Raw genomic sequence first — 18,384 nt, forward strand, 5'->3', positions numbered from 1 at the left:
TAGATTTCTTACAGTTTCTTTGTTATTATAAACAAATCCACATAAACCTTTTGCCCACTTGCCTGATTATTTCTTTAGGTCCACATGATGCTTTTACGCCATTTCATTCCCTTTATTGACCCCTGCTGAAGAGTTGCTGTGTTTTGAAAGCTAAGGACTGAAAATTTTCTCAGTTCAAGTCACTTTGCATTTATTTCCTTCCCTTCCTTCCTTCCCTCCTTCCTTCCTTTCTTCCTTCCTTCCTTCCCCAAGATGGAGTCTTGCTCTGTCACCCAGGCTGGAGTGCAGTGGTGCAATCTCAGCTCACTGCAACCACTGCCTCCCAGGTTCAAGCAATTCTTCTGCCTCAGCCTCCCAAGTACCTGGGATTACAGGCGCCTGCCACCACACCTGGCCAATTTTTGTATTTTTAGTAGAGACGGGGCTTCACTGTGTTGGCCAGGCTGGTCTGGAACTCCCGACCACAAGTGATCCGCCCACCTCAGCCTCCCAAAGTGCTGGGATTACAGGCATGAGTAATCCCAGTTTGCATTTATTAATTCATTATTCTTGCACAGTAAAGAGCTGGACACCAGAGGAAACCTTCACTGTCCAAGAAGCAGGTGGGAAATATTAGTTGAGCACCTGTTATTGGCCCAGTTATTTATATTTCATTTAATATCCTGAAAAATAGATTTTGAAGCTTAGGCAACAGAGAATCATGTGGAGTTATGTAAACTGTCCATAGTTGCAAGGTCTAAACACTAAGTGTTGGAGTCCGAATTTAGAATATTGTCTTCTGATATTCAACTGGTGTCCTGTAAAACCACATTACATCCCAAGATATGTGCACACTAAGAAAAAATGTGATATGGATCTCCACAGATAAATAAAATGCTTCAGCAGCAAATGGGAAAACATGACTTATGATAGCTGGGAAGATCTGGAAGACTTCCTGAAGATGAAATTTCAGTGTGACTTTGAGTCATGAATAGAACCTCAGCAAAAGTGGTCCTCTCAGCTCAGGAATTCAGTGCTTGACAATTGTGTCACAGCAAATTTTGTTGTGAAGTGAGTGGTCATCAGATGATATTTCTCTGTGAATCAAGGCTCTCATGCCTTTTAGATTAAAAACAAATAAACAATGACAAACGCCTGCTACGACTCCCACTGTAGTACACCCCTTTCTAAAACATACTTGATTTAATCACCTCCAGTGATGAGGAACCCGCTGCCACATAGAATAACCCTTTCTAAATTTAGAGGACTTTAGCTTTACATTTTTTATTATTTTGAGCCAAATGTGTCTTCTGATAATTTTAGGGTGGCTGTGTCATAATGTTTTGATGCCTTACAGCAGAGGATTGAAACCCCGCCCTATCCTCCTGTCACCGTGGTCAAATCAATGACTGGCTTGAAGCTCATTTTTGTCACCTGTAGACTCTAAAATTGGGTTAGGGATTAGATGTAAAATAATGTTGCATAGGTACAGTTTCTGGCACATAGTGGGTGCTCAATAAATTGTAGTCGTTATCATCTCTGACCCGCAGATTGTTGCCCACTTGTCTTTTGTTGCTACAACAATGTAACTAATGGCCTAAATCTTCTCTTCCATGGGCACTCTCCATTCCTGCTTTCAGCTCAGCAGGCTTGCTTTTGAAACACCCCTCAGTATCATGATCTGGCTGCAATTTACATGTGTCCCTCTTACCAGAAGTGTCGGGGGTTCTCCAGATGGAGCCCGACGAGGACAGCATGAATGAAGCCATTACTTCCCTTAACCTCTGCCCTCTCCACTTCTGAAGGTTATGTTCCCATTTTTTTGCAACCACATCATGTCCTCAATTCTCATTAAGCTTTGGGTCAGCTAACACAGAGACACTTAAGCTCAACTCCGTAAGGCAGGGAGGAGGGAGGGAGGCGAATGGGAATGTTTTCTTCCTGCCTGTCTTATTTTTCTCCATTTCAGGGTCCCCTTAGAAATTGGGTCTCTGTCCTGCCTGATAAGTGAGTCAACAGCTGATTGGGAAATGGTGCTGGGAATAGAATGGTTCCACAGTCCCGGAGAAGTGGCATCTGGGCCCAGCCCCTGACTCTTTCACAAGTGATTCCTGTCTCAGTCTCGCCTGCTGATAAAACAATAAATTAGTATGTGGTGGCCCTCCCTCACCTCTTGCTTCCTATCCCAGTGGGTCTGAGTCCTATCTCCAATGAGGAAGATTTCATTTCCGGTATTTGACAAAAGTGGTCACTGACCTATGATTTCCCCTCCAGGGAAAGCTTGAAGCATGCCTGACCTTTTGATTTATGGATCTCCATTGCCTACAATTTATTAGCCAGCATTTTTGCCTTTGGTCTCTCTCACTCCGACTCTTCCTTCTCCTCCCCAGCCTTCGAGCACCTCCAACCCTTCTCTCCATGGCTTTACTTTCTGAATTCTTCTTTGTTTTCTAAATGCAAACATTGGTTCAGTGCCTGTTACGTACAAAGTCTTGTGTTGGTTGCTTGTAGCCATCATTTCATTTCAACCTAACAACAGCCCTACAAAATAAATATTTCTATTTTCATTTACACAGGAGAAAACTGAGGCTTAGGGAGGTGAAGTGACTTGCCCTTATGGACTCTAAAGCCTATGTGCTTTTCACAATAATATTCTGCTTTGAATCATTGCTGACACTTACTTAGAGCTAAGCAAATTTTCCTTATTATCTCATCCTCCCAGCAAAACCATTATTCACATTTTATGGATGCTACAACTAAGAGTTAGTGGCATTGAATAATTTGCTCATGAACCACATAGCTGTAAGTTATAGAGCTGAGATTTAAATCTGAGATTCTAGAGCCAACACTTCATCTGCACTCTGGAATCAGGAACCCTGGTTCTAGCTTTGCCTTTGTTACTACTCAAGGTGTTCCTTAAAGGCAAAATCACTTTCTCACTCCAAATATGTTTTCCTAATCCATGCAAAAGGAGGCTTTGTCTGTTCCTTTGGAAGAAGGGCATTTGGGCATGTTGGAAGAATTGTCTTTTCCAACTTCATTTTGTATTTATATTTATCGCTTACTTCTGTGACTATCTAATCAGAAAATGTCTCTCCATTGCCCAGAATAAAATCCAAATACTACATCATGGCTTGGAAGAGTCTGCCTGGTCTGATCCCTGCCAAGCTCACTGGTCTCCCTATTCTTTGCACTGGTTATTTCAAACAACTAGTAGTTTATGTTCTCTCTGGTCTGACTTGGGATGGGCTATTTCCTCTGCCTTCTCATCTACCTGAAAATGCTGTTTCATTATTGAAGAACTAGCTCAGGTGTGGCGTCCTCTTGAGAGACTACTCTGAGTCTCCAAACTGATGACTGGTGTCCATCTTTTATATTCCCAGAACAGCATGCATAGTTTTCCTCAACCCAGTGCTCTGCCCCCGAATTAGAGGCTGTTAATATTTCTGTCTGCCTGTCTCTTGTCACTGAGTTATAAAGATAGCCAAGGCTTAAACTAGTTCATATCTGTCCCAGTGCCCGGTACACAAAATACACCTAATGATGTAATAATGATGATGACAATGAGAGTGATGGTGGTGGGAGTAATGATAATGGTGATGATACTTTCTAGCATGCATCAGGTGCTTACTTTGTGCCAAGTAATTTTCTAACAGTTTGACGTGTACTGACTTAACCCTCACTATAACTTTATGAGGTGAGCCATCTGCTGTTCCCTTTGTATAGATGAGCAAACCAAGAATAAGAAGCTTTTTACCAGTGTAGAGAAAAATCAAACCAACACCTGTAAGTACAACAGTGGGAAACAGTTAACACCTGAGTGTGCACTCCACTTGGTTACTTTTTTTTTTTTTTTTTCAGATAGAGTTTCGCTATTGTTGCCCAGGGTGGAGTGCAATGGCACGATCTTGGCTCACTGCAACCTCCACCTCCTGGGTTCAAGCAATTCTCCAGCTTCAGCCTCCCGAGTAGCTGGGATTACAGGCCTACACCACAAGGCCTGGCTAATTTTTGTATTTTTAGTAGACACAGCGTTTCACCATGTTGGCCAGGCTGGTCTCAAACTGATCTCAGGTGATCCGCCCATCTCAGCCTCCCAAAGTTCTGGGATTACAGGTGTGAGCCACTGCTCCTGGCCTCCACTTGGTTTAATTCTGTGTTTTGCCTCCTTCCGCTCAGTTCTCCTCAAACAACCAGAAATATTTTTAAACAGTTCAGCTCCAAACCTGTTACTTTGCTTCTTGAAATCTTTCAATAACTCTCCCACTTACTCTCAAGACAATAATCATAGATAACATTTATTGACAGTTTATTATGTGTCTGTTAATTTTTTATTTAAAAAATAACACTTTGTGATAGATATAGTTATTATTTCATTTTGTGGGTAAGGTAAGAAAACTGAGGGACAAGTGGTAAAGCACTTCACTCAGTATCACACAGAGTGAGTGGCTGAGCTGGGATTTAAACCTGAGTAGTCGGTGTTCCGGAGCCTGTGGTTGTATCATTACTGCATACAACCACTGCCCTAGTTCCTAGGCTTCAACAGGCTGGCTATGGCTCCTTCCAGTTTTCACTGTGTCCCCACTAGTACACTGTATTGCAGCCATAAATTCTCAGAACATCTATGCATCTCTTGTCTCTATGCTTTTACCTTTACTTTTTTTTTTTTTTGAGGTGGAGTTTTGCTCTTGTTGCCCAGGCTGGAGTGCAGTGGCGCGATCTTGGTTCACTCTAACCTCCGCCTTACGGTTTCAAATGATTCTCCTGCCTCAGCCTCCTGAGTAGCTGGGATTACAGGTACCCACCACCACGCCCAGCTAAATTTTGTATTTTTAGTAAAGACAGGGTTTCACTATGTTGGCCAGGCTGCTGTCGAACTTCTGACTTTGTGATCCACCCGCCTTGGCCTCCTAAAGTGCTGGGATTACAGGCGTGAGCCGCCATGCCCGGCCACCTTTTCCTCTTCTTTATCTAACTCCCATTCATTTAGGAGGCTCAACACATGTTTCCCTACTACTATAATAGGAAGCCTTCTTGGACATCCTTGATCCTACTTAAGTACCTTCCTCTGTCTTCACACAGCTCTCATGACTTCTTTTATAATTGCTTTTGTCATTCGTATTGTCATCTCCATTTGTCCATCTTCTCTACCAGAAGTTCTGCCACATAATAAATGCTCAACAAATCAGCAAGAAATGACTTTATCTCCTTCAACTTCACAACAGCCTCATTTTTCAAATGAAGAAACAGATTTAGAGATGTTAAGTAAATGTCCCCAGGACACAGAATTATTAAAGAATGAAGCCAGAACTCAAATGAGAAGGAATGGAAAAGAAACTCCTCAGGCTCCTCTTGGGGGGGCACTTGCCCGAGGGGAAAGACGACTGTGGATAGAGTGTGGTTATGAAGTGATGAATTCTTGGCACCTCAGGAAATATTCCACCCAAGTGGAGAACTATACAAAGAGGACTTTTTGAAAGGCACCTCATAAATTGTGCCCACAAAATGTATACACATAAGCTCGGTCCCTTTTCAGCTGCTATGCAGGTGCCTAACACAGTCTCCCATTTGTGGGGTCTGTTGTTGTAAAACTCCTTCCCTCCTGTGGTATCAGAGGGACATGGAGAGGACAGCAGGAGAGAGAACCTCTCATGTAGCCTCCCAGGGTGCCTGGCATCTTGAAGATGCTGGAATGTAGAGAAAAGTGGTTTCCACATGGAGACAGACACCTTGACACTGAAGCTGACTTGTAATGTGACCTGGGATAAAGATATTCTATTCCTTCTCTAAGCCTCAGTTTCCACATTTTTAATGAAAGTGGGTAAGACTAGGTCAGTGGTTCTCAACTTGGGTGATTTTGCCCCCAGAAGATATTTGGCAGTGTCTAAAGACAGTTTCACTGGGGCAAGGGTGCTATTGAAAATTCTTCAATGTCTAAAGAATTTTCACACTTCACGACCGGGGCAAGGGTGCTACTGGCGGTAGATGGGGCCCTGGGATGCTGCTAAATGTCCTATAGGATTGTTCCCACAACAAAAAAATATACAGCCCAGAATGTCGATAATGCCACCTTTGAAAAACCATGGACTAGGTGATTGCAACAATCCTTCCTGGCTTTATTTTTCTGTGCAGCTATCAGATCTCTCCCAGCTCCCCTCTCTCATGCTGGATATAGGGCTCTAGATAAGTTCTTAATGATGTCCTCCATAGTACGGAATAATTCTTGGTAAGGCTAGTCTTCAGCATAACCTTGATCCTGAGGGCGCATTCCAGCAATCCTTTATAAGAGTAGCTATCATTTATGGGAAGCTTACTCTGAGCTCTATACCAGGCATTAGGCATTTCTCATACTTAACTTGAGGATAAGACCATCATCACTTTTTTAAAGGTGGGAAAACATGAGACACAGAAAAGTTCTGATTTGGGGACATATATATATATATTTGATGAAAGGGAATCACAAAGGGCAAGATTTCAAAGTTTCCAGACTGAGAGAAAAGAGTGTGAAATAGTTCATGAAGTGAGAACACAGACAGTTAGAAAGGGACTGTGGGTGGTCAGGCCTAGATTTAGATTCTTCCCAACTCCAGTGGCCGACTCGATGTTTGCCTTAGTCAAGTAATGTCATTATTCTGAGCCTTGCTTGAGCTCCTCACCCATTAAAAGGGGGTAGACAGTACATTCAGGATAGTTATAAAGGCTACATAAAAAATTTAAAATATATGTAAAATGCATACCCAGTGTCTAGCATATGGTGTCAATAACTTTTGGTTGTTCTTGTTGCTTTTTAATCATTATAATAATACCTATTTGATCAGAGTCCAAGGCTGGTCACCTTTGAACTCCTAGGGCTCCCATATCCTAGAAGTGAAAATACTAGGTTAAAGGCTATGCCTCTTTTTCATTTTTTAACACATTGCACAATTGAAGAAGATAGGTTCTAGGGCAATTTTTGAATCAGTGTTTGAAGTACCACACTCCAATCTGGAATAGATAGGAAATGGTTGGGAGAAGAAGTTACCATTTGTTTGTTGACATTTACTACCTCAAAGGTCTAACTCTTGATCTGGACTTCTTTAATCATGGCTGTCTCATCCTACCTTTCAGGAAGGCCCACCTGATTCTACGGCGACTGGAGAGGGTGAGTAGCCACTGCTCCAGCCTCCTGCGGAGTGCCTACATCCAGAGCCGCGTGGAAACAGTGCCCTATCTTTTCTGCCGCAGCGAGGAGGTCCGGCCTGCAGGCATGGTGTGGTATAGCATCCTCAAGGACACCAAAATCACGTGTGAGGAGAAGATGGTGTCAATGGCCCGGAACACGTACGGGGAGTCCAAGGGCCGGTGAGGGAGGGTATTGCCCTCCGTGAGCACAGAGACTCTCCATGGGAGGGGGAGCAGTATTCTCCTGGATCCTGGGGCCTGGGTGGGCTGGGGGACAGCTGAGGATGGGCCTAGCAGATGAAGCTTGCCAGCAAGGCCAAAGCAAACGGTTTCTCCTGTGGATAGTGGACAGAGACCTTTGTAACCAATGGAATTATTCATTTTTCTCTATCTTTTATTTTTTCAAAGATATTATTTGACTCTATCAAAAGTCTCTCCTTTTTAAACCTTTTCTTATGGATGGCTGTCAATCCCGAGGCAGAAGTTTTCAGGTGGAGACCAAGCGGCCTTTGCTCTTCTTCCTTCTTCCTGCCACACTCTGCTTTCTTCCTGCCATGGACCCCTGGAGGAGACCTATGGAGGGACAGTTTTGACCTGACCCCTAGAGGAGACAGTTTTGACCTCTTCAGCACCAGGAAGGAAGCTCTGAGGATGGTTGCAGTGAGGAAGCATGGGTCTTTAAGGACTTCTCTCTCTTTTTTGCTGGACATTATTGAGTTTGTGGGACCCTGCCTCTTCCTGCTACCTGTGGGTCTGCCCAGAGTCCCTGCAGGCCTGTCCATGCATTAAAAATTCCTATTGTCTCTCTTTCTGCTTGGGTGGTATTTCTTACCAAGGGAATGTGCTTGAGAGACCTCTGTTTATTCACTTATTGAGTATCTACCCTGTGCCAGTCACAGAGCATATGCAACTAAAGACAGAGAAGTTTCCTTCCCTCAGGGAACTTATTGCCCAGTGGAAATTATAGAGAAGGAGTCTGGTCATTTCAAGCTGTGCTAGAGGAAGAATGGAGGTTCTTTGCACTCACTGTTAGAGCATGATTCACACTGGAGGGCTCCTGAAATGCTTCCTTGAAAAAGTGATACCTAAACCCAAAGGATGAGTAGAAATAAGCCAGACAGAGAGGTGAAAAAGATGGGATTTGCTTGCCAGGCACAGTGGCTCATGCCTGTAATCCTAGCACTTTGGGAGGCCAGGGCAGGTGGATCACTTGAGGCCAGGAGTTTGAGACCAGCCTGGCCAATGTGGTGAAACCCCGTCTCTACTAACAATACAAAAAATAAAAAATAGCAGGGCATGGTGGCACGTGCCTGTAATCAATCCCAGCTACTTGGGAGGCTGAGGCATGAGAATTGCTTGAACCTGGGAGGCAGAGGTTGCAGTGAACTGACATGGAGCCACTGGACTCCAGCCTAGGTGACAACTTAAAAAAAAAAAAAAAGATGGAATTTGCTCCAGGAAGAAGGGATACGAACAAAAGCCCAGAGACAAGAGACAGTACACCTCTTTCAAGGACTGAAAACTTTCCTTAAGAGTAGGGATCAAAATAGGAAGTGTTAAAAGGTGAGGCTATGAGCTTGGCAAGGCATTGGAAGCTTTGGGCAAGAAGCTTGATGCTGCCTTGAAGCATCCATGACTATTTATATGACTAAATAGTCAACTTACTCTTTAAGAAAATCATTCTCACTACAGGATGAAGGATGGATTGGAGAAGGCCCCAAAGAGAGGGGTGCCATTGTCATTTTCCATGAAGGAGGTGATGGTAGCTTAGGGGGTGACATTCCAACACTGGAATCTCCCTTTATTTATCTATTTTTAAAACAGCTTTATTGAGGTATAATTGAAATATCCTTTTAAATGGTAATTGCACTGCTTCCAGTGTACCCTTCCCTGGGAGGGTAATGAGTATGAAGAGATGTTATAAATTCTTAACACCCTCATATTAGCTCAAATAAGCTACCTAGCTTGAGCAGACAGGATGTAGGTCAGGTATATCATAATGCAAAGATGACACCTGTTAAGAGAAGAGAGTGTAGCACTGTGGGGTTTCAGAAGAGGAAAAGATACTGAATATCAATAAAACATAAGCCATTCAAAATATGCCTATCCTCATTTGTATAGTGGTGAGTAAAAAAGAAAAAACAATGCCTACTTCTCAATTTGGCGAATGTTGATGAGATTGACAATCCCCTTCCTGATAACCTACATATTGAGTGCATTTTTTTCCCCAGGACTCCAATCCATATGGGGAAAATGGGTAACACAAAAGAAAACAAAGCAGAAAGGGATTCTTCCAACCTTGGTGCCTGGGAAGCTTCTCAACTTCTCACAATCTAAGCTCTAAGGCACTCTTTCAGGAAGTTTACTATTATTGGGTTTATGTTTCTCTAAGTATACAGGTGGAGCTTCTAAATGCCTCTCATGTATACCACTTCCTGGGTATACATGGGCCTTCAGAGAGCTATCAGTTTGCTGGGCCTGGGTCCCAAGTTTTCAGAGAGCTATCAGGTTGCTGTTGCTTTCCATTGTCTTGACCCAACCCGAGGAACAATTTAGCTCAACAGTTGCAGAAAATTACAGCACTCAATGTGCTGGTGTGGTGATCTGAGCCTGATTAAGTTTGAATCTGACAACACTGCTGTTCACCAGCTATTGCCCTTAAGGGAGTAACTTGACATCAGGTTTCTCATCAACAAAGTGGAGTCAATGCTGGTCCCACCTCAAGGGGTTGTTTCCCAGCTTGAATGATAAGGGAGTTAACATGAATCCAATGCAATGTATAGTGTTTTTATTTTATTTTTTATTTTTTCTCCTGATGGAGACAATATGCATGATACTGTGAGTCTTGGGCAGACATCCAGGAAAATCTGGTTGGGAAAGGCCTAGAGAATTCTGATTAAAAGAAAGAATTAATGATTTTCAGCTCTGTCAGCTATGTGAATTGTAACTAGTGTCAAAAACTTAAAGAGAAGTGGTCACCATGGTGGAATTTAATGCAATAACAAGACCCCCAAAGAGAAGTGTGTCGTTAAAAAAAAGAAACATTCTTGACCTGTAAATGAAGCTACTGGGTATGGTGCCCTGGCCTCTGCATGACCAGATTGATCCATGCACTGCCACGGAACTTGCCAGGGAAGCTCATGGCACAATATGCTGGCAAGGATGAGACTTCTCATGTAGTCTTCACCACCATATAAAGAAGTTGTGAACACACAGATGTGTGTGTTAGGGGTGCATAGGAAACCACCCCTAAATGACCTCATCCTTCTGGATGGTCAAGAATTATCTTCTCTCAGCAGGCTTCGTGATAAAGTGTGCACTACAGACAAATGCTGGTAACTACCATTTAAGGGATCCTCATACCGATGGCTCTACATACTTATCTCATTTAACCGTGAGCAAAACAGTCATGTCATGTGCTATTGTGGCGATCATTTTACAATTCAAGAAACTCCGGTTTAGGCAGACTGAATAACCTGCCTCAAATCCTGTAGGTAGTAAGTGATGGTATTGAGATACTGAGATCTAAACTTGAGCAGACAAAGTAATTCCAAATGATGAGCACTGTGTATGCACACTACCTGCTAGGGCTACTAAGTGCAGTGCCTCCCTTCTTCATCTTAAGTCAAAAACTAGGTCTAACTTCCAACCAATACCAGAGTACTGATTTCCAGGTTTGGGGTACTAACATGAACAGGATCCAGCTCCTGCCCTTAAGGAACTCCCAGAATTTAGCTAACTAAATACAGCGTGATAAAATCAGACACTCTGGAGTCAAGCCAATCTGGGTTTAAATATTGGCTGTGCAATTTACAGTCAGGCAGGGCTAACCTTTAAGAGAAATTTAGGAGGCAAACTCAACAGACATTGCTAACTAATAAGCTCAGGTTAGCTGGCATTAACTTAACCTCTCTAAGCCTCACTTTTCTCATCTGTGAAAGGGATAAATATACTACTTCAAGACTGTTGGGAAGATTAAATTAGATGATGTATATAAAGCCATCGTGTACTTGAAAACAAAAGTTCTTAGTAAATAGTTATTATAATGACTTTTTTTTAAGACATAGAGTCTCACTCTGTCACCCTAGCTAGAGTGCAGTGCAGTGGTACTAACACAGCTCATTGCAGCCTCAACCTCCCAGGTTCAAGCAATCCTCCCACCTTAGTCCCCCAAGTAGCTGAGACTACAGGCGTGCACCACCACACCCAGCTAATTTTTGTAATTTTTTTGTAGTGTAATTTTTCTTCATGTTGCCCAGCCTTGTCTTGAACTCCTGAGCTCTGGCAATTCTCCCACCTCGGCCTCCCAAAGTGCTGGAATTATAGGCATGAACCACTGTGCCAGGCCTATAATGACTTCTTTACATGAGAAAGGGTGGGTGCAATGGACTCTGCCATTGGAAGGCAAGTCATCATCAGGAAAGCCTTCATAGTCAAAGGATTTATAAGAGTTCAGTAAGTACAGTAGTAGAAAAAGGGCATGAGGGACAGAGAGACTAGCATATTGATGAAAAAGTGTGCCATATTTGAGGGATAGTGAGCAACTGGTGTGGTCAGGGAGATGGAGAATGTGTTTGGAGAAGTTGTCAGAGCCAGACCACATTGGCCATTGGAAGGCACTGGACTGAAAGTAGAGGTGTGACATGGGCAGATAAGCATTTTCAAATGCCCCTTCTGGGTGCAGAGTAGGAGAGTGGGGAGGAGAGAGTGGGAAGAAGACTAGATAGGAGACTATAGGTATTGTTTAGGAGGAAGATGAGGAAGCTTGAGCTATTGCCATTGCAATAATGAGGCTGGATCTGAGAGGTGTCAAGGAAGTTGACTCAATAGGATTTGCTAACCAAAGCCTGATGACTTGGGTTTTATCTTTCCCCACTGCTGACTGAGTGTTAGACTGGGCAAAACTAGATGGGGCATGAAGTGAATGATGAATCACATGGGTTCAACGGACAGTGTGCATGGATGAGGCATGATTTGCATCATGCACAAACAGTCATTGGGACATCAGAGAGCCAAGAATATAATTTAGCTTTATGTGAAAACCATTCATGGCCCTGAGTGTAATTATGCACAAATGTGCTATGACTTTCAAATGCAGGTGTGGGAACCATAGCAAGGGGCTTACGTAAGTAGTGTAGAATTTTGTGGAAGTGTAAAATACTGGACTTATAGAAATAGTGCTGAATTCCCTCCTTCTCCTCCTCTCCCTCCTCTTCCTCCTTCTCCTCCTCATCATCACTATCCTCATCCTCATCACCATCATCATTTAATTGATTGCTTACCATAAGACATAGTCTTTACATAAACATCATTTCATATACTTTATAAATTATCATTTCTTTCAAAGATATGGGAAATGAACCTAAAGGAATTTAAGAAACTCTCTGGTCTCAGGCAGCTAGTATGTGGCAGAACCAAATTTCAATCCAGATCTCACTGGACTCCAGAATTTTAACTACTATGCTTTATTGTCTCCTCAGGTAGAGACCTCTGGTCTAGTCTTGCTCCAGAAGTAGAGCTGCTATGTGACCTTGAGCAAGCCGTTCACCCTCTGTGGGCCCTGGGTTATCCATGTGCCCCCACCACACTAGGGGAGATCTATGTGTCATGGATGTGAAACATTATATCAGATGATGACTCAGGTACAAAGAGCACTTTTAATCTCTCTTTTATCTTCACTATCTCCCTTTGAGATTGACAACAGCAGGATGACTGTCTCTGGCCAGTCTAGAGAGGGTCACAGCCTCAGCCAGGTTGCAGCAGAGCGTGGAGACCTGGAGTTCCCTAACTCTCAGCTTCTTCTGCAACACCACATTCCCAGCCAACTGTACTGCCCACGAGTCAACCCCAGTCCCTGTCCTGACCACACAAACCATGGGTTGCTGATGGTTCGGTAGCCCTGGGCAGGTGACAGCCTGTTCATGCCTTGGTTTTTCTCTCTGCTACTTAAAGGAAATAGTCCTCCATAAGGTTTTTCTCAGGATTAAATGGGTCAGTTTACATTAGATAATTATAACAGCACTTGGCATGTGACATGCAGTTTACAGATGTTAATTGTTGTCATTCTTGTACTCAACTCCCTACTCTCCAGACGCACAAAAGTCTCAGAAATGCCTTTCGCTCATCCCCTCTCATCACTTGCATGTGTTCTCCCTCTGGTGGGAGTGGAGTTCCAGCTTGGGCAGATCCACCCTAAATGTCATCCACTGGCTTCCTGAGGCCTTTTGCCTTCTCCCAGAGGAGCTGATAACTCTTCTCTGAGGTCTCACAGTGGGGACTCCCTACTTTCATTTTAGCCCTTTCCTCACTCAATGCCATTCTTTCCCAAAGTACCATGAGCAACACAAGGGCATGGTCTGGTTAGAATTCCTTCTGAACCCTGGAGCCTTGCCCTGGACCTAGCCCATAGCTAAAACCCATTGAAATTGGGCATCAGGGCTCAAATGAGGAAATCCTGAAGGAAGATCCCCCAGCAGCACTGTGAATGTCCAGGATCCCTCAGGAACAGTGGTCCTTCCAATTTGCACTGTCAATGCAGCCTACAAGGGGCCTGGAGAGAAGTCCACAGCCAAACAAAACCCACGGGCTTTGTGTGGGGGTATGCTTTTTAATTGGCCTCTGCCCATAAAACTGCCAGACCCTGAAAGGCGTTCACTGTCTGTCTCCCTTTGGAAACTTTGCTCCAAGTGTTTGTACATGTTATAGCCAAAGCCAAGCTGTTCTGTTTTCCTGTTTTACAAGAGTTGGCAGCAGGGGAGGGCAAGGGGCCACAGGTGTGCTCTGCTGGACAGGGAGGCATGTATGCCTCTGTGTGTGTGTTTGTGTGTGTGTGTGTGTGTGAAACAGGGAGACTGGGGAGGTTGTCAGTTTAGGTAGTCACAAGCACCCCAAATGGTAATTCAGAATTCAGATTCTGGACCCAGTCCTGACACTAACAGGCTGCTGGACTCTAGTTTCTCCCTAGTCTTGCCCTCGGTGTCTCTTCATAAAAAGGTTAGCTGGACAAGAACTTCACTGAAGAATCCTTCAGCTTTACTAATTGTTTTTTCAATGTCTCGGGACTGCAACTGGAAAAGAAGAGGGTAACCAATTATATATTTGTGGAAGAGGAGGATGTTTACAGAGCAAACTCCTGGAGGAGAAGTGTTACTTATTCTAGGAAAGTTGCTCTGACCATAGCTCCAAATTCAGGACAAGAGTTCGTCCTTTCAGTTCTCACAATCCCCCCATATCTGTGATGTTCCTACTTAACCCATTGGGTTTTAATTGTGCCTTTATATATTTGTTTTCCCCTAATATATGTGAGCTCCTGGATGGGGCTATGTTTTATATCTCCAGGGCCCATAGGTTAAACCATACAGTAGATACTCAAAAAATGTGTGCTCATACTACTCCATGCAGTTCCAAAGTCATTTTTACTTAAGTCTTCCGGAATGGGGCTCCTGATCAACACTTTGTAGTTGAGGAAATAGAGGCTGAGATATGGGTTTGTGTTCATGCAGGATCTCCAAGCCTGAGTAGACCATGGGCTTCTTTCTTCTGAGTCCCAGACCAACTCACTTTGGAGTCTACCAAAAGGCTCATTCATGACTTTGCTAAGGAGCCACTGAGGGACTAAAGAGATGGTGGGTATAGGAACTAGAAAAGTCCAATCAAATGTAAGGCCTTAGCACTCTCCTCCTTGGTCAGAGAGGCTGATCTCTTGGGGATTCAGATTAGAAGGACAAATTTCAATAACAACCAGAGCAGCAATTGCCCTTTGTTGAACACTTTCCATAGCCAGGGTCTGTGCTAAGCATGTTGGTTGGAGTATCTCATTTACTTGTCATACATACACCATATTGTAGCTGTCAACACTTCCATTTCATAGAACAAGTCTTGAGGCTCAGGGAATTTAGGTGATTTGCCTGGAGTCATGCCATTAGGAGAAAACTAGGATGCAGTTCTCGCCTAAAACATGGTCACTCTACAGCAACATTCTCATAACTCCTCCAAAGGCCAATGCTCCCATGTTATAAATATGGAGACTGAGGGTCAGAAATGAAAAAGTACCCATCCAAGATCATAAAGGTGCCAGAACCAAGAGTAGAGTGTTTTTTAATTTTATGTCCAGTGCATTCCTGACCCCGTGGTAACCCCAGGCCCATCTGCTTTTCTGACCTTTGGGCAGTTAGAGAATAATAGGGGGAAAACCTTACCTCTTCTCAGAAATCAAGGCAAGAGCCAAGTTGGGTTAGCCTCCCCAGGCAGTTTTGTAGCACAAATACCAGCCTGGTTGCTGCAGTTCACTAGGTTTTATGATCAAGGATGACGTGGTTTCTTCACTCTCTTGCAAGCTATTCAACTCCACAGTCAACGAACAGCCTTTCTGGGGCAGAACAAGAGGCAGGTCTTAGAGGAGCTGTCTGCAAAGATCATCAAGGCTGGCCTTTTTTATCAGAAAATAAAAGCATGACTCATTGACTGTGTAGCCCTAGGCAAATTTCTTTCCTTCTTTGGATCTTGATCTTCCATGCAATATAATTTGGGGAACTGGGTTCAAACATCCAAATGACCTGGGAGCTTGGGGAGAAATACAGATTCCTGGGCCACACTCATTGAGATTCCAATTACGTCTTGGGACTCTGTTTTTGCAACTTTCCCAGGGTGTCTTTGATGCATGCCATATTTGGAAATCACAAATATGGATGATTCCCAAGAGCCTTTCCAACCAGAGCACACAGAGTCTGTCCATTTACATGGAGAATACACCAAGGCCCAGTCCCCATCTTCAGATGTTGCAATAGTAGGTATGCAGCTGAAGGAATACACCCCTTTGTTGGAGTCAAGAGAATAGAGTTAAGACAAAAGGAGGTTTGCTTAGGGAGTGTTCATATAAAGGGCTGCTTTTTTTGGGAGGGGAGGATAATATGATGAGCTTTCTATCACTAGAGAGTTACAAGTTGACAGGCAACCAAGATGAGATGCAGGTCCTTGTTACGGGGAACAAAACACCTTCAGAAGGAGTTGTTAAGGGAGGAAGACATTCTGAAGAATAAATATTAATCTTTGGAGTCAGACAAATTGATTTCAACTCTCAGCCTCCTCAAACATGGAAACTTAGCAGACTTGGAGCTCCACTTGTTCACTAAAAAAAAAAAAAAAAAGGAATCACCAGATGTATCCACCTCACTCAGACATTGTAAGAAAGACACTATAAATAAATCAGAAAGGGCCTGGCATAGAATGTGACACACAGTAAGTGCTCCATAAAGGTTTGTGGTCTGCTTTTCCTTTTCTTTTTTCTTTTTTTTTTTTTTCTCTTATTCATTCCATTGGCATCACTATTAGTTCCCACAAAACCTAAATCTAAATTTAGGGAGAAAGAGCTTCTCACCCAACCTTATTTTCTGTTACGTAAGATGCTGGGGGTTGCACTGAAAACAAAGTCAACAAACAAAAACAGAACAGAGATGACTATTGGGCATCAGAGGTTTCTGTGGTTGGCTGAGGACATGGTGCATTGGGTGTGGATGAGAATTTTCTGCCCCTGTTTCTTCTAAGTTTCCAAGTGAAACTTCCACTTGGGGATGAGCCAAGTTCAGAACCCACTCAGCACATCTGTAATTGGGTTAATAGTATTTGGACTTGTTTAATCTATTCACCTGACATCAGGGGGATGTCACAGTCATATAACTTCTCCTTATGCTGAGCTAAAATAACACAATATTTTCATGCAGCAATGACACAGGCAACAGTGGCACTGGGTTCCATACCCTCCTGCCTTATCGCATTCACACCACAGTGCAGAATGGAGATTAAGCGTTGTCATGCTCTGCACTATTCATACCCTGTTCATAAGACCTTTTTGTCTTATGCCCTATACCTAAGCTGCTTCAATTTCCTTGCCTGTCCCTTGTTTTTTCGGACCGCCATACCTTTTCCCATTCTGCTTCCATAGGTATGTATATTCTTGCCAGCTTTTTTCCTTCTGCCTAACTCTTGCTTTAGTGGACAGTAGCAATTTCTCTATTGGCTGCTCAGAAACAGTTATTTCTTCTGATCAATGCCTGATTCTTTTTGGAGGAAAGGAGTAGGGAACCACCTTGGCTTCATTGGGTATGATCTTGGTGGAACTTAAATCAAAGTGTTACATTCTTCCACCGCAGGCTACCTAGGCATAAGACCTGCATGTGGCCAACTAGATTCTTACTCCCAACACTCTGAATTTTGAGTAGAGTGATACAAGAAAGGAACAGCTGGAGTGTGTTGAACTGTAGAGCCTGGGTGGTATTTTTTATCTCTTTTTGCTACTAAGACCCTGGAATGATCTGGCTTCTTCAAGTCTCTTTCTCCAGCCTTCCCTCACAGGTTGAAACCTATGAGCCAAGCCCTCTCAAACACTTGTAGTAACTTTCCTTTGGGCCAAACTGTAGCTGCTTCTTGCAGCCTATGAACCATGGCATATATATTCAACCATGATCTAATACAGTTTTCTTTGGGAAACCTTCCTTGAACCCTCAGAGGTGGAGCTCATTTAGTTGTTCATGACATCCCTATGGAGGACCTAATGTATACTTGGTTCTGTACTGGGTTCAGGTAATATGAAGTCTTGGTACCTGCCCTCTCCTCTGAAATTCCCAAGCACCATGGATTACCTCTATGTTAGTCCTAACTTAGCATGTTGGAAAGCCCTGTGTTTTGTGACTTATCTCCCCCGGAGTCTGTGGAGTCCACAATTACAGTGCAATGCTCCATTCACCTCCAGACATCTACTGCCAAGCATAGTGCCCAGAAAAAAAGTTGATGCAAAATAAATGTGTGTTGAACTCAGTTGACTTACTTTTGGGGACACCCTACAAAGCAGTCTCAGCCTTAAATTCAAAACTGCTTTGAGAACTAACCTAGACACTGTTGTATTTGGGAAAGCAAAGGGGAAAAAATGGTTGGGAAAAAAAATTGCAATGGATGTGTACTTTGATTCAATGAGGCATTCTTTTGCTGTTAGCCTGTTTTTAAAAAATCACCTCCTAGCAGTAGCCATGACCCAATAAGCGCTTTGGTGACTGGATGGAAAGATTTCATCTAGCAGTACTAGTAAAAATCCCAGTAAAAGGGATTCCCATTCCCTCTCTCTCTCTACACCCTCCTCCCTTCCCATAAGGAGCCTTAATGGACCCTCAGTGCACCTCTGACATGATGGAAACTGCAAAGAGATGGAATTTCCACACTGGACAGAGAACAGAAGAATGTTATTTTTCTCAC

General features: G+C 43.3%; 1 protein-coding gene and 1 long non-coding RNA gene across 6 annotated transcripts in view; both read left to right on the forward strand.

Moving 5' to 3' along the window:
- Window positions 1-7,947, forward strand: part of ASTN2 (astrotactin 2) — a 980,114-nt gene extending 972,167 nt beyond the window's left edge. For all 5 annotated transcript variants that reach the window (XM_034928931.3, XM_014346251.4, XM_034928932.3 and 2 more), the window contains one exon: window positions 7,087-7,947. In XM_034928931.3, the coding sequence (XP_034784822.1) occupies window positions 7,087-7,324 (238 nt within the window). In that variant the 3' untranslated portion in view covers window positions 7,325-7,947. The remainder of the gene's footprint in view (window positions 1-7,086) is intronic.
- A 4,614-nt stretch (window positions 7,948-12,561) lies between these two features.
- LOC134728566 (uncharacterized) overlaps window positions 12,562-18,384 on the forward strand; it is a 38,121-nt gene continuing 32,298 nt past the window's right edge. Inside the window, exon 1 of the long non-coding RNA XR_010109096.1 lies at window positions 12,562-12,782. This is a non-coding gene — a long non-coding RNA (uncharacterized LOC134728566). The remainder of the gene's footprint in view (window positions 12,783-18,384) is intronic.

Source organism: Pan paniscus, chromosome 11 (genome assembly GCF_029289425.2).
Source record: "Pan paniscus chromosome 11, NHGRI_mPanPan1-v2.0_pri, whole genome shotgun sequence".
Lineage (NCBI taxonomy): Eukaryota > Metazoa > Chordata > Mammalia > Primates > Hominidae > Pan > Pan paniscus.